Source organism: Nyctereutes procyonoides, unplaced genomic scaffold (assembly GCF_905146905.1).
Source record: "Nyctereutes procyonoides isolate TBG_1078 unplaced genomic scaffold, NYPRO_anot_genome, whole genome shotgun sequence".
Classification (NCBI taxonomy): Eukaryota; Metazoa; Chordata; class Mammalia; order Carnivora; family Canidae; genus Nyctereutes; species Nyctereutes procyonoides.
Genome location: NW_026575140.1, coordinates 87,098,286 through 87,125,258, shown reverse-complemented (window position 1 = coordinate 87,125,258; position 26,973 = coordinate 87,098,286). Strand labels below are relative to the sequence as shown.

Sequence of the window (26,973 nt, the reverse complement as noted above, 5' to 3'; positions counted from 1 at the left end):
TATAAAACCTGGACTGGAGCCATCCTTCCCTACTCGAGGCAATTTTTCCTACAAGCTTCCCTGAGTACAGTGAAAATGCCCGGGCACTTGACTTTCTTCTCTCCTACCTGAGTGCTGATGCGTTGGTCACAATGTAGAGCATGCTGATTTACATGAGCAGAAAGTGAGGACCCAGATCTCCCCCCTTTACATAGCCCTGCAGGTTCAGGGAAAGCCAGAAAAGAGGTTTTTCAGGGAAAGTGGCCGACTGAACTTGGAGCCACCATCATAAATATCAATGCCTTTTCACCTGGCATGCTGGTTGAACCTTATTAACCTGAAATATTTCCTGGGCTAGTGACATCGGAGCCTCTAATACCCTTTAAGTCAGCTGCCTCAATAGTTAATGTGTTTTAAACATTTTGGCACAACTGTTTTCTGAAAAGGCTTTGCACAATATATTCAGCCTCTGATGCTATAGAACACTTGTTGCTGGGAATAATATTTTCCGTGATAAAACACCTGCATCATTATGACATGTTAAACATTTAAAGGTAGTTTTCAATGTGTTTTGTTTTCGAAGGGAACAGGAATGTAAATTCCTGGTGGGTGAGTGGTGAGCACAGGAGATCTGACCCCCTCGGTAAATGGTGTGAATCATTCCATTGGAAGCATCCAATGACACTGCAGTCTGAAGTACTGGAAAACCACTTTTTTTTTTCTAACGTGCTTTAATTGCTTTTTGCTGGGGCCAAGGATATTTATGGGATAGGAGATTGCCAAGTTATTTATTAGATGGAGTATCTAGGGATAGACTAATATAAATCACTTAGGCTGGTATTGAATATACCAGACACTCAGTAATTTAAAAAGCTTTAATAAAAATGCTAAAATATGAGACTTGTCTTTGGCTGTAATGAGACTCAGTTATCATGTTTTTATCAGCGATATTCAGTCATGGACCCCCTCCCCCTTTTCCTAGTGTAAGAAAATGTGGATGCAATCGTTATTTCCAGACTCTCCAAATTCATTCGGGATTGAGAAAAGGTTTTAAAAATTTGGGGAAAGACTCAGATGACAATTATACTGAGGGCCTCATGGCTGCCTTCCTCACACTGAGAAATCTAGTATGTTCTTTCAGATTAGAAACCTTGTCTTTCGTGGATCTAGCATGTGGGAGGATAAGAGAAAGGGGGTATATAAGGTTCCCACGGCCTACAGAAACCTTCCGTGGTGTATCCTCTATGTGATATGGATCACGTTACCGTGCTTACTATAGCCAACCCGTTTTGCAAAGCACAGTCTAACTCATTAAGTTTAGAGCCAATGGAATTCCTGAGAACCAAGATTGTAGCTCTTATTTCCTTTGGGGGGGGGGGGCTGAATTATAGGTATATGTCATTCTATGGGTTTTAAAGTGTACTATTTTACATGTTCTTCTTTTTTTGAGTCCAGCTAGTTAACATACGTGCTATATTGGTTTCAGGTATATGCTATAGTGACTCAACACTTCCGTACCTCAGCCTTTGCACATCATGACAAGTGCACACCTTCATCCCCATCACCTGTTTCACCCATCCCACCACCACCTCCCCTCTGGTGACCACCAGTTTGTTCTCTGGAGTTAAGAGTCTGTTTCTTGGTTTATCTCTCTCTCCTCTCTCTCTCTCTCTCTCTCCTCTCACCCTTCCTCCTTCTTCTGTTTTTCCTTTGCTCATTTGTTCTGTTTCTTAAATTCCATGTGTGTGACATCATACGATATTTGTCTTAAAGTGTACTTATTTTTATGAACTCATTTACTCATAACTAGAACCTTTTTAGGAGACTTTTATCACCTCATGTCATGAACGACTGAAATGGTAGGTCATGGAGAGTAAGGGAATTGCCATTTTCATAAAACTACTGAATGGAAGAGAGAGACCTGAATCTTCCCTGCCCTCTTCCTTCCATAGCTCATCCAGCTCTGGACGAGATTACAGGCAAGTGCCCATTTCTTCATGCTTTCCCAAGTGCCACCTTTTTCCCATGGTGAAGAGTTTCTGAGTCTGATTCCAGGGAATTCCTTTCTTCAGTTCTCTCTCAGACCTGCTGGGTGCACAGTGAGTGCAATGACCCCGCTTTGCAGCACAGAACAGGTGGAGGAGAGAAGAGAAGAGGGAACGACCCGTTGGCAGGTGGGATGACTACTGGGGAGAGTGTGAGGTTGATTCCTGATGCCGTGTCTGAAGGGGCAGCCGGCTCAGTTGAGATACCACCCACACTCTGAGGTTGCTATTGAGGGGAACAGAGCACGGCTGAATCATGAGGCCCAGCCCTGTCATCAGGAAGCTCTGTGGTGGGGCGTGGGCTGCACCGAGCAGGGCGGGAGCCACCAGGTGCAGTTGTTAATATGAAGCAAGTCGGGCAGGCTTGGAGAGGTTGGGTGAACATGCTCGAGGGCAGATGTGGCCTTCCCAAGAGGTGCTCCAGACCTGGGTGGAGCCTGGGTATTAGGAAGGCTTACAGGGCAGTTTGAAGAAAGGCATGGAGGAAACCCATTTCTCCTCACCCCGGCCTGTTCAAAATAAGACATTTCAGATTTGGGACAGGGAGGTAAGTTGGACACATAAAAATAATATCAGAGAGTACCTGCTGACAGGAGCTATCCAGAAGGACAGGGGTTGATGGCAGGGTTGCGGGTGGGGGTCATGAAACCCGGAGTGTGGACACGTTTGGCCTAACTCTCAGCCCAGCCATCCCCCTATCCCCACCTGCCCCAGCAGAGCAGGGCCTACATACAACAGGACCGAGGCTGGGGACGAGGGCATCCAGGTGGTGAATCCCAGCGGCACATACCAGGTGATCTTGTCTTTCTGTGGCAGTGTTCTGTGATGCAGCAGAGACAGAAAGGGGTCCAGGAACTTGAGGCAGGACATGAGGAGAGGCTGTGATCAAGACAATCTTGGAATATTACCTGTGTTACCTCATTTGCTTTTACCACCTACTCCGTGAGGCGGGGGTTCTTGGTAATACCTGCCCTTTCACATAATCCAAGTGAGGACCACTTCCCCAAGCCCTCCAAGGATGCCCCATTATCTGCCACACTGTGTCTAACTACAAAAAAAGCCCAAGGGCGAGGGTGCAGAGATCATAACTCTTGGAATCAGGCTGACTTGGATGACATGGTGGGTGCTTCTGCATAGGGGCTGAGACCTTGCGTTGTGAAGTCATTCAGAACCAGATACACACATCTTAGCCTTTCCCTTTTCTGGCTGCTTATTTACCTCTCTCTGCCTCTGTTTCTTTATCCTTAAAATATGAAATAGTACTCTTCCTCATAAGATTTTTACAAGGATAAAATAAAAGGTGTGCAACAAATTATTTGTATGGTACCTCCTGACACAAAGTCCTCAAAAAATGAGAGTTAGGGGATCCCTGGGTGGCTCAATGGTTTAGCACCTGCCTTTGGCCCAGGGCGGGATCCTGGAGTCCCGGGATTGAGTCCCACGTCAGGCTCCCGGCATGGATCCTGCTTCTCCCTCCTCCTGTGTCTCTGCCTCTCTTTCTCTCTCTATCATAAATAAATAAATAAATCTTTAAAAAAAAAGAAATTAAAAAAAATGAGAGTTGCTGACAAAAAAAAAATTTCTAGAAGTAGAATTAAAGAGCTCATCATACTGACATTTACCGTGCGCCAGGCACTATGAGAAAAGCCTTTTCTATTCATTTGCCCTTTATTCCTCACAGGGCCCCATGAGTTACCTATGATCACTACCCTGCTTTGCAGTTTGAAAATTGGAGTTTAGGAATATTTAGGCGCTTGTTCAAGGTCATGCTATGAATGAACAGAGGGGGAGCCCAGGTTGCATTAGTGAAAGAAGCAATGGCAAAGTTAAAGAGGGAGAGTAAAGAAGGGGAGAGGTCTGAAACCAGCGCCTGCAATTGCAAGGGGCCCTGGTATGAGAGACACCTGGGTTACAAGGGGTCATGGGACTTCTCTCTACCTCACAACAAATACTTGACAGATTTGGGGCTAGACCCAAAGGGTTTTATTCGCTGCAAATGAGGAGGTTGTGCCAAATGACCCCTACAGTCTCTTTTTGACTTGGAAATTTTATGATGTAAATTAAACCCTGTGATCCTAAGGGTGGTGTGTGTGTGGTGAGAAATCTCAGGAAGGGGCAGCAAGTCAGGAGAGCAAAAGGAACAAAGGAGCCTCCCAGAAGGGGGGCATCTCCATGCCCTAGAAAGAGCGGGACCAGGAGAAAGACTCTTTGACTGCATGTAATTCCTCTGATCGTGGTCAGTTGCTTGAATTGTGCAAATTAAAAATAGGAGATGTGTGCCTAAGTCTATAAATAATTTCTGTAAGCGACACTGTGGAGACAAACGAGCTCAGCAAAGCTTGTGTGGTTTGTGATGCCGCCTGGTCCCTGGTGTGTGTTTATGTTTCTGTAATTCATAATCATTTCTTCTCATTCCTCACCATTCCTCTCATCACAATAGAACCAAGAAGAGAAAAGCAATCAGAGTACAGCAGGTCTAATCTTATCCAGCATAATATAAAATGGCATCACAATAGGATATCTGGGGAGGCCAAGTTCACACTCAGGGTCTTTAAAACCGAGAAACATGGATCTGCTCCTGCTTCCCAAGCATTAGGGTGTGACCTCATGCACATCGGACTAGTCCCTACTCTCTGGCTGCCCCACTGGGTCCCAAGAGGTTGTGTTATCTGGAAAATCTCTTGCACTCCCAGTTAAAGACTGAGCGCCTACTAGATACCAGGCATCGAGCAGCCTGAGGGATACTGAGATGAACAAATAGCAGTCCTGGGTCACACAGATCCCCTGGCCTGGTGGGAAAGAGAGACAGAGGGAACCCTGGAATACTAGGAGAAGTGCTTTGAACTGAACTCATATGCTGTCGACCCTGAGCTTTGTTCGTCTTACCTCTTAAGTGCCTCTTCCCTCTGTCCCTCTCTGCCCCTCAGTCCTGCTTGAATGCTTGTCCCAGCTGCCACCTCCTCACTGCTGAACAACATCCTGGCTACTTCTCCTGTTTCTACTTTGCTCCGTCTGTTCCCCACGCTGCACCTAGCAGCAACCTATCTGCGATGCAAACCTCTCAGGCCTCAAATACACCACATCATCATCAGCATCATCACCATCATCATCATCATCTTTACACATTATATTGCCCTCTGCCTTTTCTCTTATAAAAAGGACCCAAAATGGGGGATCCCTGGGTAGCTCAGCGGTTTAGCACCTGCCTTTGGCCCAGGGCATGATCCTGGAGTCCCGTAATCGAGTCCCATATTGGGCTCCCTGCAGGGAGCCTGCTTCTCCCTCTGCCTATGTCTCTGTCTCTCTCTGTGTGTCTCTCATGAATAAATAAATATTTTTTTTTAAAAAAGGACCCAAACCTTAGCATTTCCTCCAGTAGGGTGTGGGGTCTGACTCTGCCCATCCACTCTCTGTGTGATTTTACCCTTTTGACCACAGCCACTGGCACTCATGTGAACCATAATCTCTGTCTCTGCAGAGCCTGTAAATATGTTGGCCCCTCTGCCCAGCTCTGCCCAGAACAAACACTTCACACAAACTCACTGATGAGGACAGACCCCCTCCTATGGGCTCTCACAGTGCCTTGCACCCTCATGTCCCACACATCGGTACACCCACACATTGATTGTCAGTGTTCTCCTGTAGACACTAACCTAGTAATTCACATGAGAGAAAGACCTTCCTGTCTACTCTTCTCCCTGAAGACAATGGCCAGGATACAGTGGGCACTAAATAAATGTTTTAGAATGAATGTGTTACATGATTGTGCACAGGTAGCCCTGGGGAGCACACTTACATTTATCTCTGGAATGGGGAGAAATAATGGAGAGGGGATTATATCTCAGAATCACTTTTCAAGTCTGAATAGGGCTTGTGCCGGCAGACAAGTGGGGCAGAGGAACAGCATATGCAAAAATGTGGAATGTACATGAACAGGGGTGTTTTGACTGTTGCCAGACCCACTGACATGGGTAGGTTAGCATTTGTTGCCTTGAAAAGAAAGGAAAAGGGAGACAGTGGGCAGGTAAACGAGAGGCAGAGATTAGCAGATGCAGATTGAGCATCACACAATGAACTAGCAATAAATGCAAAAGATATTTTCTGAGAACGCACACATAGGGGGTTGGCTTCTCTTCTCATTGCACAGCTCTGGTTCTCCTTCTCCAGAGCTGATAAGGCCATACTCTATTTTAATTTTTTAAATTTTATTTATTTATTCATGAGAGGCATAGGCAGGGAGAGAAGCAGGCTCCCCACAGAGAGCCTGATATGGACTCGATCCCAGGACCCCGAGATCACACCCTGAGCCAAAGGCCATCCAGGTGTCCCAATGCTCTGTCTTTAATATCATATTTATGGGGTTGTAATTTATTTACCAGGATGATCTTCAATAAATGCACAAGATTGTGCAACAATCACTGCTCTCCAATTCTAGAACACCTTGGTCATTCCAAAAAGAAACTCTATACCCATTAGCAGTCACTCCCTATCTCCCCCTCTCCCCAGCGCTGGGCAATTTTTAGATGTACTTTCTCTGTCGTGATGGATCTGACTATTCTGAACATTTTATGTAGATGGGAATCATGCAATATGTGGCCTTTTGTGTTGGCTTCTTCCACTTAGCATGTTTTCAAGGTTCACCCATGTTGTAGCATGAATCAGTACTTCATTCCTTCTAATAGCATGAATCAGTACTTCATTCCTTCTAATAGATGAATAATACTCCGTGGTATGGATATATTGCATTTTGTTTATCCTTTCAGTTATTTTTTTCCTTTCAGTTATTGATGAATATTTGCATTTTTCAAATTTTTGTCTATTGTGAATAATGCTGTTATGCACACTTGTGCACAAGTTGCTGTGGGGCATGTGTTTTCATTCCTCTTCAGGATATAACTAAGAGTGGAAGACATGGTAACACTTTCCCTAACCCGACGAGGAATTGCCAGACTGTTTTGAAGGCACCTGCACCGCTTCACAATTCCCCAAGCAGTGTGTGGGAGCTCTAATTGCTCCACGTCCTCACCAACTTTCATTAGTATCTGCCTTTTTTTATCATTATTATTACAACTGTCCTAGTGGAAGCAAAGTAGGACCTCATTGGGGTTTTGGTTTGCATTTCCATAGTAACTTATGTTACTAAACACCTTTTTGTGTGCATACTAGCCATTTGTATATCCTCTTTGGAGAATTGTCTATTCGAATATTTTGTCTATTTTTTAATTAGGTTATATCTTTTATTGTGAAGTTGTGAAAGTTTTTATATAGTTTGGATACTAGTCCTTTATCAGCTATATTATTTGCTGAAGCTTTATCTCCTGTGAGTTTTCTTTTTCAGTTTTTCTATAGCACTCTTTGAAACACAAAATTAAAAGCTTTTTTTCTATTTTGATGATGTCCAATTTATCTATTTTTTTCTTTTGTGGCTTGTGCTTTTGCTGTCATATCTAAGAAACTATTGTCTGATCCAAGGTAACAAAGATTCACACCTGTGTTTTCATCTTTTAGCTCTGACTTTGAGGTATTTGATCCATTTTGAGTTAATTTTTTGTGTATAATGTGAAGTAGGAGTCCAACTTCATCCTTTTGCCTGTGGATATCCAGTTGTCCCAGCACCATTTGTTGAAAAGACTATTCTTTCCTCATTGAATTGTCTTGGCACCTTGTTGAAAATCAATTAACCATAAAAGTATGGATATATTTCTGGACTCTCAATTCCATTCCATTGATGTACATGTGTACCTTTAATGCTGATTTTTAATAGAGAGTGCTCCCTAGAAATATATTCAGGATTAAAGGAAATAATGTATACAGAGCAATTAATACCAGGCTCAAAGGACTAAACACCAGTGGTTTTGTTACTGCCGCTGGCGCTATTACCACTTTGTTCCCAGTAGCAGCCCCCCTGGACTTGCAATGTTGCTGGAAGATCACCAGTTCACAGAATTTTAAACCAGAAAAGACCTGAGAATTCACAATCAAGTTTCTTCATTTAAACTAACCACAACAAACAAACACCACTACCACCACCACCATCACACACACACACACACACACACACACACACACGTCCCTAAACCAGAGAGGGTAAGTGATTTACAAAAGATTATACAGCTATGAATGAACTAAGATCAGAATCCACTTATCCCACACTTCATATCTTGCTTTTGGCATGTATCCTACTACTGCCATATACAAAATATGACATGACCTAGCCTAGCATGCATGCTGTAATTCCCAAATTAGTCTCATCTCTAGTTTATGAAATAAGCTCCCTTGTTAAAATAAATAAATAAATAAATAAATAAATAAATAAATAAATAAATAAATAATAAAATTAACCCTGCAAGGATAAAATACCGATCCTTTGAAAGGCTTTACTGTATTATTTTTATAAATTAGTTTTGAGTATAATGGAAAGCATTTCACATTTATGTTAGCTTTCACATGGTCTCTTCATAGTTTGTTATTCTCTGAGGATAACAAGGAGAAGGAGGGTGAATAGGAGGAAGGAATGGAGGACAAGGGAGAAATAAGGGGAAGGACAAAATATAGGTATTTAAATCTCTTTGAAACAGTCTATCTGGGGCATTAGGGTGGCTCAGATGGTTAAGCATCTGACTGTTGGTTTTGGCCCAGGTCATGATCTCAGGGTCATGGAATCAGGTTCCATGTTGGGCTTTGCTGGACGTGGGGTCTGCTTGGTTTTCTCTTTCTCCTTCTCCCTCTCTTAAACAAATAAATAAATAAAATCTTAAAAAAAAAAAAAAAGACTTTCTAATCTAATCTCCACACTCCTGGGTGATATGTATCTTCACATCCATTTTATGGTAGAGAAAGCTGAAGCTTCATGGCTTTAACTATTTTTTTTTTAATCGTAAGGAAAGTAGTTTGAAAAAATAGGATTGAGGGGATCCCTGGGTGGTGCAGTGGTTTGGCGCCTGCCTTTGGCCCAGGGCGCAATCCTGGAGACCCGGGATCAAGTCCCCACGTCGGGCTCCCGGTGCATGGAGCCTGCTTCTCCCTCTGCCTATTTCTCTGACTCACACTCTCTCTCTCTGTATGACTATCACAAAAAAAAAAAAAGAAAAGAAAAGAAAAGAAAAAATAGGATTGAAAGTTTAGCCTCTACAATTTAAAATTATAAGATTTAAAAAAAAAAAACACTGCCATCCAGTCGTAAACAAAACTCTTAAAACCTAATTAGCAAATAGTGTGGCGGGACAGGGACAGGTAGGTTTGAAAGGGGTGAAATTACTGCCCTTGAAATAATGATGCATGACGCTAAAGCCTGTACCCTGTTCATTCTACAAGCAAAAACAGACACCCCCTAAAGGAAAAGAAATACGAAGAGCCAGGCAATTTCTTTAAACAAACCTGTCTGATTTGCCGCACACATTTGCTTAGGCTCAATTATTCAGCTAAGGAAGAATAAATTCATATTTATTGAATATTTACTTTTCGCCCTGGAAGCATATATAATGCAATCTCCCCAGTTATCCAAGGGGGACGTCGTCTGTATATAAGTCCTGACTTAACGCTGAAGGATCTGGGATTTAGAAAATGAGTAATTAAGCACAGATGAAGCTACCTGATTCTAAATAGCATGGATAATGTCAAAAATGAATATATAGACATGAATAATAGCAACTAACATTTATTAAGTACTCATTTCCAGGCACTGTGCAAGTGTGCTATATACATTTCCACTCAATTCTAGTAAGTAGCTAGAGAGAGAAATATTGTCTTCATGTCATAGATGAAAAAATGGGGGCTCAGATGAGACAAGCCGAGATTGTCCAAGGTCTGTCGGACCTCAAAACCTAAGTTATGGTCCATGGCCTTCTCATGTGTTATTTCAGCAATATTATATCAACTTTACGGAAGATGCTGTTAATATGTCCAGAATCATGCATTTCAACCCCTAATTAACTCAAGTTTGCTTTCTCACAAATGCACAATAATATGTATAACAAGCTATTGTTGTTGGACTTGAACATGGGAGAGGCATCCACCCCCCATGCAGTCGGATATCCATGTATACCTTTCAACTCTCGAAAACCTTAACTGCTAAGATCCTACTGTTGATGAGAAATCTTGCTAATAACATAACAATTGATAGCACATATTTTATATGCTGTATGTATTTTATACTGTGTGGTTATAATAAAGTAAGCTAGAGAATAAAATGTTACTAAGAAAATCAAAGGAGAGAAAATACATCGATAGTACTGTACTATAAAAAATGCAAAAAAATGCATATAAATATACCCATTTAGTTCAAACATGTGTTGTTCAAGGCTCAACTGTATATATAGTAAACATTTATTTATTCCACAAAATTTTATTAAGCACCCATTATGTGCAAAGCATAGTTCTAAGTACGGAGGATATAGTGGTTTATAAAGCCTATAGTTTAGGATCAGAAAGACTTTAAGCAAATAATCATACAAATGAATATAAAAGCACGAAACTATATATTTTTAAGATTTTATTTATTTATTCATAAGAGACACAGAGAGAGAGAGAGAGAGAGGCAGAGACATAGGCAGAGGGAGAAACAGGCTCCTTGCAGGGAGCCAGACATGGGACTCGATCCCAAGACCCCCGGGATCACACCCTGGGTCAAAGGCAGGTGCTAAACCACTGAGCCACCCAGGCATCCCACAAAACTATATTAGAATCATTTAGGAAAATTTATGGTTAATAAGAGGTTGTAACAGAAGGACCTGAATTAGATGGGTTGAGGGGAAGACTAGGGTCCTAACAAAGACTTCTCTGAGGAGCTAATGTCCAAACAGCCTGGAAAGAAAGAAAAACAAAAAACACTTAAGATTAAGGTGGTGGGGTATTCCAGGGAGATGAAAGGGCCAATGTCAGATCTCTAGGATGGAAAACACTTGATAGGTAATAAGATACCCAATTTAAAAACCAATGCATTTGGGGATCTCTGAGTGTCTCAGCAGTTTAGCACCTGCCTTTGGCACAGGGCGTGATCCTGGGGTCCTGGGATCGAGTCCCACATCAGGCTCCCTGCATGGAGCCTGCTTCTCCCTCTGGCTGTGTCTCTGCCTCTCTCTCTCTCTCTCTCTCTCTCTCTCTCTCTCTCTCTTTCATGAATAAATAAATAAAAATCTTTTTAAAAAATATGCATTCATGTATTATATTTAGTGGGGAAAGGGATGCTGCTACCTATCAGGTTTTGTTTTATATAATAGTAATACAAGGATAAATATAGCAGATTCTTTCCATGGAATAGTTCAGTTGCAAAGATAAATTGTATGATAAAGACATAAACAAGAATGCCTTGGGAACAGAAGAGAGAGCAACTAAGGCCTCATAAAGGAGCTTGTGTTTGAGTTGGATGTTGAAGGATGAGGAGTTTATATGGCGCAGAAGTGGGAAAGTTCTTTCCCAGCAGAAGGAATAGTATGTGTAAAGGCACAAAGCTGAGAGAATGATGCAGCATCAGAGAAGTATGTGAGGGCTACTTATCAGAGAAAGAGCTAGTAGTTAGGCTACGGCCAGACTGTGAGTGGTTTTGTAAAGACGTTTGGACTTTCCAGTCTTAGCAAGGGGCAGATATTGGGGATATTAGGCAGAAGAAAAATATTTAACAAGTGATTGTGGTAAGTGTATAGGGTCTGAATGATAAAATGGTGGCAGATAGAGAAAGGAAGAGACTTTTGTAATATTCCAAGCTAGAGACAGCAAGTTTCTCAACTATTCCAATGACAGTGTGAGTGGAGAAGATGTGCTGGGTTCAAGACATACTGATATCTTTAGCAGGAGCTGGCCATGCCAAAGGTAAAAAGAGAATGTGTAAATACCTCATGGTAACCCAGGATCCTGAGATATTTTGGAAATCTGCCCCTTCTTCTGATTGTTATCTGATAAAATATTATCTGAATATATATGTATAACATATATACATATACACGTATATACATATATACAGCGGCAGACAATATTTTATTTATATCAATATATACATGTCTATCTATTGAACTATTTTTTATTCTATTTATCTTAAATGACTACAATTTGAAGTGCTTGTAGCTGTGCACTGAACAATCTGTGCACACATATGAAGGCCCTGTTGCAAACCGCCACCATCAGTGATAACTGATGCATGCACTCTTGGCAGGGCCGGGGGCCCCAAGTGTCCGCAGATGTGACTAAAACACACTGTGCTATTTGTAATGCTTTAATTGGACTTGTGTGAATCCTGTCATTTTCTGTGAGTAATTTTGATACTTTGGTTAAGATTGCTGTGCATTTTTGTGTTGACCTATATACCCATAAACACTAGCTGTAGATAGGGAGGTAAATGGAGAGATAAATAGATATATAGATTCATAGATTGACACAGATTCATAGATACTTAGAAACAGGTTCCTTTGCCACAGATAAGTGTCTGCACTTAGACAAAATAGGTAGAAGCATTTATTCATTTTCGAGTGCTACCTTCTTCAAAAAATTGTCATGCTAACAAGGGGAGGGCCATAGTAGTATTGCCAAATTCAAGTCAGATTTAAAATTAAATGAAAAGCATTGAGACCCTCCCTCGGTAAGTGCTGCTTGCCAGTAACATGCCCTGGAGAAACAAAGATGACTAAGATGGACTCCTACCCTCCTGTGCAGCGTGCTGGGGAAGCAGCTCGAACGATGTGGTTTTGTTCATCGTGGTTAAGTGCTGTGAGGGAAGATGCCCTGGGAGATCATTCAAAGCAGAGGAAACAGAATATGCAAATATAAATATTGTGTTTGGGGCATCGATAAGATGTTAAACAAAGAAGCAGCTTAACCTAATGGAAAGAATTCCACCATTTACTGCCCATGTCCTTTGGGGAAATTTACTTTACCCTCCCCCTTGCCTCATTTCTTTTTCCATTTTTCATAGTGAGAATATTCTATTCATTTCATAATTTGTGAAGAAACCGTAAGATAATATACATGCAAGCAATTTGAAGACAAGCATTATGTATTAATATACATTCTTGATAGTACATATTAATTGTAAGGATATCACAATTGAGAAAAATAATTTTTCTTTCTCCCAATTCACTCTCTGTGCTTCCTTTCTTACTGGCATCCACACTCTTGATGCTCTACTTATCTTTCTTCCTTTGAGAAAGTACTCAGGGCCATTCGGGAAGTGCCAGGATGGTAGCACTTCCCGGGGCTTTGTGAGATTGTTTGGATTAACCTTTGCAATTCCACTCCAGGAACCTTCTTCCTAATGGGTGACTCTGACTGAGCACCTGGAGAATGAAGAGGTGCTAAATATCCGTGGAATTTTATCAATATCTATGAATCCAGGACCCCTTGAACTATGAGACGAAACATGGCATGTACAGAACTGATGATTCTGAACCAGGAGTTGGGTTGGGAGATCCATCTCCGGGCATCGGATGTACTAAATTATCCTCTACTGACCTCACTCTTCAACCCTGTCCCCTGAGCTGTGTCTACCTTAACACCAGCACCAGGAAGCCTCCTGGGTCTAGAGAAAGAACTTCAGGTGGCCCAACACATCTAGCTAAAGCAAGCATTATTCTGAGAATATTGTGGAAGGTGCACTGAAGTTGTTGCTTTATAAAAGTGAAAAAAGTATTGACATTTCTAAGCCCAGAACTATTTTTTAACAAGCTAGAAAATACTGAAAAACAGGTAGTACAGTTTTCTCAAGAGAATGCAGTGTTAGAATGCACACCATTTTTTTTTCCCAGTGTGTATTTGGGTAAAATATGTGCAATGAAATTTCAGGCCAAATCCTAATGCAGAAATAATCCAAAATATGGCAGATTTATAAGCGAGGTGATTTTTATTTATTTGCTAATGTGGATTCCCTTAAGAAGTCAAACGTTCTACATGTTACTTATGGCTTCTCCTTGAAAAGACTTACCTCTAAGGTCTCAGCAGCATAAAACTCCGGGCTGCGGAGTTGTCTGAATCAAGCATCAGTCGTAATTCTCCTTTGCCACTAACTCTGGGTGGTTTGGAACCTACCAGTACTCTACCTGTTGGGTAATTAATAATTCATAATTAAACTGACAGTTTGAATAAATCAGCATAGCCGTAGGCTTGGAGCCTCCTCTCTTGCCTTTCTTCAGAGAATGTGAAATATAACAGAGAAGAAAGGTGTAGGTATTTGAAATCCTCCATTAAAAGCTTAGATCTCACCCCCCCAGCCCCACCCCGTAGTTTTCAGATTTGTTCCATCCGTTCTTTGGATCTTTCTTTCAAAGAGGAATGAAGCAGGGACCCTTGACAGCCTTGTGCCAGACACTGAGGAAATAAGAGATGTATGTGACTCCATCCTTTTCTTTAAGCAACTAACCCTAGGTAAAGACAGGCATGAAAAATCAGCTGTGATACCACACGCTCAGTTCCCTCCACATGGAAAGTTCAGAAAAAAAAAGTGGGAGAGAAAAGTGATTATTTTCTCAGGATTTGGGGAGAAGTGTGGGAAAACTGCAGAGGGGAGTTGATCTTTGAGGTCCCTTGAGTAATGAGTCATAGTCTTTCAGGTAAGAAATTAAGAAAAGAAGAGAAAAACAAAACGATGGAAGTACTTAGGTTTTTGCCATTGTCCGAGGACAACCGGGGTTGAGCACTAGCTGTGCACAGTGTTAATGGCCACATGGTTGGCAAATCAAGCCATCTGAACATTATTATTGAGAATAATACTTATCATAAAAGCATCTGTGCAAATATTTATGTGCTAATACCTCCTTTTGAGTGCAAAGAATCATTCTCATGCATTTCTTTTCTCCTTTGTTTCCTCCCAGTTCCTCCCCAGATCATGAATATCTCCTCAGACATCACTGTAAATGAGGGGAGCAGTGTGACCCTGCTGTGTCTTGCTATCGGCAGACCAGAGCCAACTGTGACATGGAGACACCTGTCCGTCAAGGGTAAGGCCTTTACCTTTGGGAATTTTTCAGAATTATTTTTCAGAGTTCAGGCTGGGAGGGAGAACCTGCCCAGTGCCTGTACCTTAGCTTAGAGGTATTCTATTATTTTATTGAAGAATTTGTTCTAAAGCACAACAAAACTTTGGGAATCAGAAAGCGACGCTGTGTTCGTAATGTCGTAATGTAAAAGCAGATGGGCTGCACGCATCAGTCACTGAGGATTCCATTTCCAAACAAAAGGATTTATAAAGAGAAAATGTACTGAATTATATTCTCAGTCCTTCCTATGACCCTAGAAGACTTCTGTTTTCCAAACCAGGAAGAACAGAGGTGCCATAAGAATGGCTTCAAAGATACTAGTTTCTCAAGGTCGAGATGTGTAGACCAGTTGGTTACTGGGCTTTTCTTTAAGAAGAGCGATAGAAGGCTAGATTGTTTATTGTAAATGTTGGTTGTTACTGTTTAGCCTTGAAAAACAGGATCTCCTTGCTCAGGACTTTCAGAACACTTCCCCAGAGCCACACCTATTTGACCTACACATAACTAGTCCTCATGAACAGAAGGATGATGGAAAAGGAGAAGAACACTTGAGTATCTTGTACTGAGCACTGATTGGTATTACATATCAGTGATAGTCATCTTCGCCTTAGTGGGATGGGAACCACAAGAACGGTGAGCCTTATACCTTTGGAACTAAAACTTACTCCAAGTTGAACTTTGAAGGCACAAAGTCACTTGGTATATTTATACATTACTAGAAACTATGATAGGTGTGTGTGTGTGTGGGGGGGTAACTGGGTGAGGAGCACTGAGGAGGGCACTTGACAGGATGAGCACTGGGTGGTATACTATACGTTGGCAAATTGAATTCAAATTTTAAAAAATGTAAGAAAAAAGAAAATATGATAAATTCTATAAATTATACAAGGAGCAAATGTTCCCTCAAGCATTAGAAAATCCAAACATGAACTTAAGTGAAATAGGAGAATGTATGGAGTATGCCTGTGTGTGATATAAAAATAACCTAGATCTAGAGGAAAACGTGGGAACACATCTTAGTAACCTTGAGATGGAGAAAGATTTGCTAGCACATCAAAGGCCCTTACCATAAAAGAAGAAAACATGAATAAATTTGGATTTTTATTATTTTCTCACAGTTGCTGTAACAAAGTACTACAAATGGTGTGGCTTAAACAACAGCAGTGTGTTTCTTATAGTTCTGGAGGTTATATGTCCAGGATGCTGTGTAGGTAGGGCCAGTTCCTATCGAGGGCTGGGAGGGAGAACCTGCCCAGTGCCTGTCCGTTAGCTTCCGGTGGTCAGCTGGCAGGCTCAGTGTTTTGTAGCTTTTAGATGTGTCACCCTGACTCCTGCTTCGTGCTCACAGGGCCTTCTCCCTGTGTGCCCCCTTTGTGTCAAATTTTCCCTTTTTACAGGGACACCAACATATTGGATTACTGCCTATACTGCCTACACTAATGACCTCATCTGATCTTGGTAAACTTGTAAAAACTTAGTAAAATAGGGTCACATTCTACAGCACTAGGGTTAGAACTTCAGATTATCTTTTTTTTGGGGGGGGTAGCTAGGGGGTGGAATTCAATTCATAATGGTTTCATCAAAATTTAAAACACCATTGAGTGTAAATGAAAAGAGAAGCCACATACTGGGAGAAAACAGTTACCATACATATATCTGGCACAGAATTTGGGCTTTGTCTGGGTTATGTTTGGGCTTCATCTGGGCTGTATGAAGAATTCTTACTACGTGATTCTGATGAAGTTTTGGAATATAGGTGAGGTCCGGAGCTGACCACCAAGAAAGAATTCTTGAGATGTCTTTGGTGCACAATGGTGGTTTTTATTAAAGCACTAGGACAGGACTCGTGGGCAGGAAAAGCTGCTGCCCCCGGCCTGTGAGGGGTGGCTGATTATATACCTGGGAGTTGGGAGGGGTTTGAGGATAGCGTCCTCTCTAAGGAATTTTGGAAGCAAGGTTTCCAGGACCTAGAGGGGGCTAGCTATTGTTGGGGAAAGGTCGCTCATTACCCTCTAATAAAACCTGAGTCATGAGACCCTTCAGATGTGTATCTATGGGCCATGTGCTTGGGGGGTGATGGCTAACACGTATCTTGGGGGATAGAGATAAAGGGAAATTTCTAAAGGAATTTTTATATGTTAAAGTAGACTTACAGGATCCTGGGGGTCAGGCTAAGATTGCTTTTTGCCCTTAGCAAAATATCAACATGGAGGCAGTTGAGTCCGTAGAGGAATGTCCCTTTGCCTGTTTCAAGAACTTGTCAATGTGCTTACCTAAGCGCGTGCCTTGTCCTCAGCTTGACCTGTGTGTTTCCCCATCAATTCTAACAACGTATCTTGAAATGAATGAAAAATTTGAACAGATAATTCACAAAAGAAGACACATGAATAAGCTCATGAAAATATGCTCAATATATTTACCATAGAAATGAAAATTCAATCATAATAAAATACCACTACACAACTATTAGATGGCCAAAACTTAAAAACAAAACAAAACAAAAAAACTTGACAATATCAAGTGCTGGTTACACCATAACTCTGGAACTCTAAAGTGCTATAAACACTATGAAAAGCAGTTTGGCACTTAGTTTTAGAGTTAAACATGCACTTAACATGTGACCCAGCAATTCCACTGCTGGGTGTTCACCAAAGATAAATGAAAATGTCTGTCTACAAATATACATTGTGCATAAATATTCATAGCAGCTTCATTTAGAGTAGCCTGAAACTAGAAATAACCTCAAACTTCCAATAATTAAATAGATAAAGTGTATATATTCAGAGAACAAATGACTTTTCAGCAAGTAAAAGGAACAACTCATTGCTAATGTAACAAAACAGATGATTCTCAAAAATCAGGCTGAGCCAAAGAAGCAAGACACAAAAATACCTACTGCGTGATTTCATCTATACAAAACTTTCGAAAGAGGCAAAACTAATTGATAGTGACTAAAATCAAGTCAGTGGTTACCTGGAGTAGGGGTTTGGGGAGATGTGACTACCAAGGGGCCCAAGGGAATGTTTTTGGGTGATGGAGATGTTTTATACCTTGAGTGGGCTGCTGGTTTTGTTGCCGCTTACATAGGTCAAAATGTCAAACTATACAGTAAAAACAGGAACATGTTATTGTATGTAAATGAAAATCTCAGTGAAATTTTAAAAAATATACACATAGAGATATGGGAAATAATGAACTGAAAGTTTGCCCCTGATTTGTAGTATCATTTACATAAGCAATACTCCCCTGGGGTAGGAGACTGGATTTGTTGGTAGGAGCACCATTTCAGTTTTCCCTGTCTCATGTCCTCCATGTGAATAGAGATACACACGTCAACCCCAGCCGTGTTGTAAGGAAGGATAATGCTAGCAGAGCTGCTGAACACTCTTTGCATACAGACCTCAGCTATTGAAACACAAAATGTCTGTATTATAAAAGTAATGTTAATTAACAAGAATATTAAAATAGACATGAGGGACGTCACAAAGCCCAACTTTAAGGTAAACAGAGCTGTAGCTTAGGTTCCCAAAGACATAAGCCTCATGGGGATTTTGCTTGAAGTGTGGGGCAATTTTGGATTTATATTATATAGAAAACTATATCTAGACATCAGACCAATTTCTATGTATTCGGTAAATTCAGATTTTTTTTTTTATAAATGCTTGAAACCCCAAAATGCATTTACTTGATCCTAAATGCATAGTTCTCTGAGCCTAGAAATCTTTTGAAAGGCAATTTGACTTTGTGTAAATGTTTTGATGTGATTCCTTATAATGGTACACTGGTATGTTTTCTCTCTAAAAATAAGGGAAATTCATCCATATTCCCAATCTTTTATATAGCGTAATAGTCACAATTCAGCCTCAAAGAAGTTCAGAAAATCCTACATTTAAGTGATCCCTCTGCTCTTCAAATCTCTCAGGCTATGATCTACTTTCAGTGCCTTTTGCTTTTTCATAGCTTTGGCCTTCACTTTGCTGTCTTTTGTTCCCCCACTGTCTTTCTCCTCCTCTCTCAATGACATTTAAACATTTAAACTCAAAGCATTGTTTTCCAAATTTGAAAGGCTTTGGAACCTGGAAGATTTGCAAGTTTAAAATGTGCTTCTGCAGAGTGACTACCATTATTTATTTTTAGAAGGCTATTCCTTCTCACTTAGAGTTGAGGAGGCTCTAGGAAGTTGTTTTAAAGGTTTAGAAGAGCAGCCAATAAAACTTGAACATCAAATAGCATTTTTAGAACAATTTGCTGGTTAATTCAGCATGCAAGAATAGGAAATAAAAGTCGCAATGACATTTCCTTTGAATTCCAATAGGATTGCACTGGAGAACTTATTTAGCTCATCGGACAGCTCTGTTCCCAAAATACTAATAATGCGAGGTTTGAAATCTCTTGGTTAAATTAAAGCATCTATATAACAGAAATGAATAAACAAACTAATTTAGAAATAGAATATTTTAAAGAGCAAATTATTAAAGATTAAGAATAATGGTAATGCTTATAGTTTAAAAAGGGACCAAACACATGCCACCAATCCCTAGAAATTATAGGAAAAATGTAAAAGCTCATGATCCAAAAAATCCATTATCACACTAGAGAATAATAATGGAAAGCCTGCATGGATCAGAAACAATACGGAATGTCTGAAATATAAAAAGTAAAGATGCAATGAAGAGAGAAAGTAAAACAGCTCGATATACAGGAATATGATCTATACTGACATGACATAGGTTGAAGAAGGAAGGGTTTTAGGTCTCGGTATACTGGTAAATGTTTAAAATTGACTGGGGCTGAGGTGGTGAAGGCAGTGGAGCCCTGGTGGCATTTGCCAGTTTCCATAGTGTAAATATTCCCATCATTGCCACTTTCCTGGGAACCCTTTGGAAGTGACTGTATTTTTGACTCATTTTCACTTAAACAAACCAAAAGTCATTTCTTCCTATGAAAGCATAGTAAGGTTTTTGAAAAAAAGCACAAAGATCTCAGATGTGGGTCCAAAGTGTCCCCAGTATTTCCATTCTCCAGACTTGGACATCCAGCTGGAGATCTTTTGACTTCCAGTTTCGTTTGCAATGTTGGCAGATGTGCTAGGATTCCCAGAAACTAGATTTGTCCAGAGGACATCTGCCTCACCTCTAAGGAAAACTTGAGATTGTTACCGGATCGCGATTATTAAGTATTGTGAGCATCTCAAAAAAAAAAAAGTGCTGTATAAACATATATTCGGGGGTTTTGCAATTGACTTGCAAACCACTGAACATTTGACCATGTATTTATTCAGCTTCAGATATAAAGTTATATTTAATTTATTTTCAGGAGCAGATAATGGGTTCTTTAAAAAAACATACACTTATGTGGATTTGCTAGAGAATATAGCACTTGTTTAATAGCTTCCCTGCACGTACAAATCTGTACGGAGTGACCTCCAGTTTAGGAATTAAAATAATGTTGTAATCACAGGCTGTTTCCTCAAAGAATTTTCCCTCCAAAAGAGTGGGCAGGTCCCAAAACAGGCAGGCGAAGTGGATTGGCAAGTGGCCAGTGTGTTTGGAGGACATTGCAAAACAGGTGGGATCCAAGGATGACTTTCTTTTCGCCTCCGGAAGGACAGGAGAAGGGGCACTGGGCCAGCACTCACTGGAAGCCTCGTGAATGTAAAACCATGAATAATGTGGAAACTAAGCTGCACCTGAATAATGTGAAACCAAAGTTTCTTTGATGATTAAACCAAAGTTGCAAAGATGGGTGTGACAGAGGAGACAACACAGGCTGCTGTGTTCTGAGGAGTCTTGTCGTTCCCTCTTACGATGCCTTTGTAATCCACTCGAATGTGTTGCACACCTGGCCCCATTTCCAATGACATATTTGGAAAGGCCAGATGTTCTGGGAAAATAATAAAGTCTTCTTTTCTGTTTCCTCTCCATGGAGATTTTAAGATGACAGCTATTCACCTGTGAGTGAGTTGCTCCTACAATCTACTCATATACAGTAATACCTCAGGGAGCAAGTGAATGAGTTATTTCACAGAAGTGAATTTTCCAGGTAACCGAAGCTGACTCCTTTATCATTGACTTGAGTCATTTTTAATGGAAACATTTTAAAAATGTATTATGTTCTCCTCTGTTTCCTTGAATACATTGAATGCTATTTGGCCTCATCTTTATAATGTAACATCAACATCATGCATATCAATTGTTTGTATCTTAGCATTTGGAGACAGGGATAACCAGGAAAAGGGCCCTAAAATATTGTTTAAATCCTTTTGTCTGTTTTGTTTTAAATAATTCCTGTATTTTTCCTTCTGTCTCTCCAAATGACTATTAATTGTCAGTCATCCTAAAGTCAGCATACCTGCCTCTCAGCAGCCACGTGTCTTCTGATTATTTACTTCTAATCTGTCATGAGCATAGAATCTGTATAACCAACTTGATTAGTCCTAAATAAGAACATAGTGGTGGGAGAGAACGTTCTCAGAGGAAAGGGCACGAGCTTCCCTGAATGTGATAAGTGATGTTGCAGATAGCTGTTCTGGGGAAAATCATGTCTGGCTTTCATTTCAGATATAGGAGTCTCCTAGATGAGTGAATTGCACATAAGCTAAGAGCGCTAATACTCTCGAAATCATTTCCCACAGTTCTGACCTCATTGGGCAACTCTTTTCTATCTTCTCACTTTCCTGGATGCTGAGGTCACAAAATATATGAGCCCAAGACTATTTCTAATACAGCCCTTAGTTTTCATGTGAGAAATTCCTGAGAAGAATGTCTCGGAAGAAATTGTCAAGTCCTTAACATTCCAAATAAAAGGAGCACTAGCCTGCTGTGTAGATGTTGATCCCTTTGGCTGGTGGTTTTACCTTAGACTGAACATGCACTTCGGGTTCTTACAGACCAGAGATTAAGTCTGGCCCAAGCAGTTAGCAGTCTGAGTTACTTTAGGAAAGCTACTTCCTCTATCTGATCTCCTAGACTGCAAAATGTGGCCATTTCAACTCATTTACGGCCCTAGCAGCCCTGAGAGGAAAATGCTCATATTTATTACTATGCCTTTTTATTGTTTATAGTCATTCCTGTTATTATGCCTATTCCTACCTTTTATCCCTTGGCAGGCTTGGGTCATTTGTTGGTGATTCAGAGTCCCTCAGGTCCACCTAAAAATTCAGAATGTTGTAGTTTTCTTTGTCATAGCTAAACCTAGAAACAACCCAAATATCCTTCAGTGAGTGAATAGTTCAACTGGTACATGCACACCATGGGGATGCAACAGCATTTATTTAGCAATAAAAAGGGATGACTTCGAAGTATATTCAAAAACTTGGATGGGCCTTAAGGGTATTGCACCAAATGAAAGAACCCAGTCTCAAAAGGTTGCATCCTGGTGATCCCACTGTTAGAACATTCTCAAAATGGCAGACTTATAAAGATACACAACAGATGAGTGGTTGCCAGAGGTTTGGGCAAGGAAGGGAAGGAGCACCATGAGGGAGTAGCTTTGCAATGATGAAATGTCATAGAATTATACTCAAAGACAATAACAGTGAGTGCCTGTAAAACCTGGTGAAGTCTAAGCAAGTTCCATAGTGTAGTTGACTGTATTATCCCCATATCAATAACCTGCTTTGGATAAAGCACTTTTTTACATAAGATGCCATGACTGGGGAAGCTGGTCACAAGCGCATAGGACCTCTGTCTATTATTTTCACAACTTCTTATAAATCAATAATTATTTCAAAATTAAAAATTAAAACAATAGAAATGAAAAGTAAAATGAATCTGTATATAGGAATTTATGATTTATAAAATATTGTCTCCTGCATCACTTCAAATAAGTTTACAGCTACTCTCTCATACAGGTCAATACAGGTCAGCAGGAATATTCCACAGGTACCTAAAAGGCTCGGAAGGGTTGAAGTAATGGCAACGGCTCTCAGCTGACTAAGATGGTGGTGGATATACAAAAGGAGCTAGTTCCTGTTGAACAAGTCTAGAGTTCTTTATAAAGACTGTACAAAGATGGTGCCCATGGCTTGCAGTGGGAACAGATACGATATAACATATGTTTTATCAAATTTTGCTTATTTTCTCAGGAACCCCAGAGTGCTCACTAGCTCTGAGCATCACCCATGCTCTTATATTTCCCTCCCTAACTCCACACCTACCTTCCTATATGTAGGCACTTTCTGGCTACCACTCAGTATTGTTCTGAGGAACTCACAGCCTCCGAATGAAACCCACAGTCATGCCGATGTCTGCTGTAAGTCCCTGTTGTTTCTCTGCCTCAATTAAAATCAACCCGCTGAGACCTACCCACCTCATTTTTCTTCTAAGCCATCCTGGGTACAAGTTCCAGCCACTAATAGAAATTGCCTATTAGTTGACCCTCTGTATCATCCAGTCATGCTACTACTTCTTTGTCCCTCTCCAAGGCAGCCAGGATCCTTGTTTCTAATCTTAAGTCGTGTTTCGAGCCTAATTAATCCCCAGAGTGTGAGAAAGAGGTGTCTGAGATGAGAAATCAAGGTTATACATATCTTGCTCAGTGGAACAGTTATGGGCAAACAAGCTGTTCCTCTCACATTTTTGCAAAGAAAATTTATGTTCACTAACTTTGGTTCTTGTTGTAAATGAGAAGTATATGAAGGTCTAGCAATGCGCTTTTCACCATATGGGTACCCATATGTTTTCCCCTTTTGCTTGCGTACATTTTCGCTTTGGCATGCACATATGCTTGTATTTTTGCAACTTAACAATATTAAAACTAATCCCATTTATGCTCCTTTTGGGTGAGTTGATTGAGTCATAAATTCCTGAGAATCTCTTCCTTGGGAGGCTGAAGTTCTTTTATGTGAGCAAGAGGAGGGCATGACAACCTATCCTGGCAGACAGATGCAGGCAGCCAACATCGCCGTGTAGCTGATGTAGCTGATGGCTCTGACTCTGGCTTCAGAGTGGAGAGACTGACCCTGGAGTGCGAGGAAGTACGGATCATAATGCCCGGGTGGCGTCCCTCTGTTTTCCTTCATGTGAGGGAAAGCGCTCACTAGGAAATAGACAATAATTCCCTAGGGTTGATTCTCTTCCTTGGGTGAAATAACTCACCTTAGAGCAAACAATCATGATGTTGTGAGTTCTTGATGTGACTGTGCTTGATACGACTCCCATTCTTCACATGGAGTTGAGAAACTATATCAGAAATAGGGCAGCAGGAAATTCGGCTTTGCAGCAAAGTAATGATTAGCCTCTTCGCCGGGCTTTTTCAGATTATAAAAATAAGAATGGATATTAACATGCATCAGACCAAGTGGAATGCTCAATTCGTTCAAATGTAAAAATGGAATTGGAAATGCTGTCGGATGTCTTTTGTAAGGCCGTTGCTATTTTTATCTCTGTTCATGAGTTCATTCATTCATTTGATGTATTAAGGATGTTCATGTGCTCTCATAGCATTTACACTGCTGTGTAAAATAGAGTGATTCCAGCTCTTATGAAGCTTATAGTCTAGTTGGGGATAGTCATTAATCAGATCATCAAGAATATGTAAGTTCAAAGTGTTGTAACTGCTGTGACAATGGGCAGCAGGGAGGTGTGAGCTAGTCTAGGCTGGATCTCCTCTGAGACAGTGATGCTTGAGCCGACATGTAAAGATGAATGGAAGTTAACTAGGACAGGAATGCATATGCGTTGGGGCCCGGCTAGATGGAAACTTTCCAGGTGGGACAGAACAGCATGTGCAAATGCCCTGAGGTGAGAGGCAGCATGACTTTTCGAGAAACAAAGGAACTGTGTCACCAGTGTGTAGAAAGCTGGAGAGACAATGGCCTGAGAATAGGCACTTAGGGGCCAGATCACACAGAGCCCTTTAAAGGTTGGCCTTTATTCGAAGAGCACTAGAGAATACAAAGAAAGTTGCAAGTAAAAGAGCTAAGAAATGAGATGTTCGTGTATCAGATTTAACTAGAAACCTTTCATTTCTGATTGACTCATTTTTCCATGTAAATCTGGCAAACCACTAAAGCTCTGTCTCCATCTCCTCACCTATAAACCAGATAGGAGTTAGTAATAATACGCTCCCCTTACGGAGGAAGAGAGAATGGAATTTGATAGCATCTATTCCAAATACTTTTTAGATTATAATATAAGAATGGATATTAACATGTGTCATAGCAAGTAAAAAGCCCAACTAACTCAAAAGTAAAATTAGAATTGGAAAGGCATCCAATGCTGCCTGCCGTCTGTTGTAAAGCCTTCTCTATGCAATTGCTATATCAAATTATGCTATTGAAATCAGTCGGACACTGATAAAATTGAGACCAGCTTTACAAGTTCTGTAGATCTAATTGGCCTCAGCAGTGGGTCTGCACTGACTCTTGCTGCTGAATAAAAATCGTAGGCTTCAATAGAAAATAATAAGCAGCCTGGTTGCACACTAACATGCTGCAGCCACCTCCGGAGATAATGTATTTAATTTAGATACTGAACTCCTTCATGTGGCCAGATGTTGATGGAACCTCAGAGAAGTTTGTTTCTCCCTTACCTCCTGGATGAGCACCCTTGATAGTAGATTCAGAGGACTTGTAGGGCCAACTGTGTGTACTTTCAGTCCTCGATATTTCTTTTTTCACAGCCATTCACATCTTCTTCTGAAAACCTCCATGTCTCTAGGGAAAAAGTGCCTACAAATAACCTTTCCTCGCTCAAGCTACTGTAGGTTGGGTTTCTATCACTTAACAGCCAAAGTAGCTCCAATTAAATCCACCATGTTTGTGTAAGATGGTGCATTATGGAGGTGACTAGAGCACGGTCCCAGCTATAAGCCTAGATCGGGGTGTGGGAGAGATGTGTACACATAACATTGCCGTGCAGTGCACTATGGTTGGGGCCAGACCATGTCTGAGAAAGTCTCTCTTGTATGTGAAGGAGAGGATGAGGCTACCTGCAGCTCCGATGAACTTTACAAGGCCACTGTCTTTTCTTTTTCTTTCTTTTATTTTTTAAAGATTTTATTTATTCACGAGAGACAGAGGCAGAGACACAGGCAGAGGGAGAAGCAGGCTCCCCCCGGGGAGCCTGATGTGGGACTTGATCCCAGGACCCTGGGATCATGCCCTGAGCCGAAGGCAGACACTCAACGGCTGAGCCACCCAAGCATCGCTAGGCCAGTCTTTCTCATGGGTTGGAGGAGACCAACCTGGGAGTTGACCAAGGAGCTCTGGGTGGGCTGCCACTGATTCTACATCCACATCAGCTGGAACCAGGCTGAAACAGACACACGGACTCTGCCTGTGAATTATGCAGCAATCAACACCAGGAGGCCACTACCACCCTCAGCACGCCCAAGGGCACCATTGCATTCCAGCAGTCACAGGGTGTGCTTCCTCTTGTCTCCTTTCTCAGAGTGCCTGCCATCGCAGGCTTCCAACTGTGCTGGGTTTTCTCTCCAGCATGGCGGAGACCTAAGTATGAAACGGTGGTAGTGGTTGGAAATTCTTTCCTCCCCCACCCTGTTTAAAGGTAGTGACCATGCTTAAGTAGCTGCCTCTCTTCATGTGAGATTCAGAGGAGGGAGGGAAAGAAGAAAACAGGCAGTCGCTTGGTGGATGTTGACTGGAGTGGGGCCCTCCAAGTCTTGAGCACATTCCAGCCTCTGAGAGGGAGTCTCCACTGGACATGAGCAGGATCAAGGGGAACTGATCTCATTAAGCAAAAGTAGTTGATTGTCACTTTGAATCTGGGCTTCCCAGCTGGAGGCGGTGATTGACTCGCACACGAGTTGAGTGAGGCGGTGAGGGAATCTGACCTCCCGTGGAACACCTGAAGCGTAGCCCAAGGGCCCCACTCTGCCCTTCCTGCTGGCCTGCAAAGCCTCATTAGTCAAGGAGACCATCACAGAAGCTTTTTCTGCCTTTTCTTTTTGCTTTCACCCCTGCATCCCCTTGTTTCTCTCTTATACCATAAGCAAGTCCCTCCACTCCAGAATGGCTTACTGGGGAG

At 41.3% G+C, this 26,973-nt stretch overlaps 1 protein-coding gene across 1 annotated transcript in view; it reads left to right on the top strand.

The window, feature by feature from the left end:
• Nucleotides 1-26,973, top strand: part of OPCML (opioid binding protein/cell adhesion molecule like) — a 494,531-nt gene that overhangs the window by 374,888 nt on the left and 92,670 nt on the right. Inside the window, exon 3 of the mRNA XM_055306154.1 lies at nucleotides 14,819-14,944. Coding sequence (XP_055162129.1) covers nucleotides 14,819-14,944 — 126 coding nt within the window. The remainder of the gene's footprint in view (nucleotides 1-14,818; nucleotides 14,945-26,973) is intronic.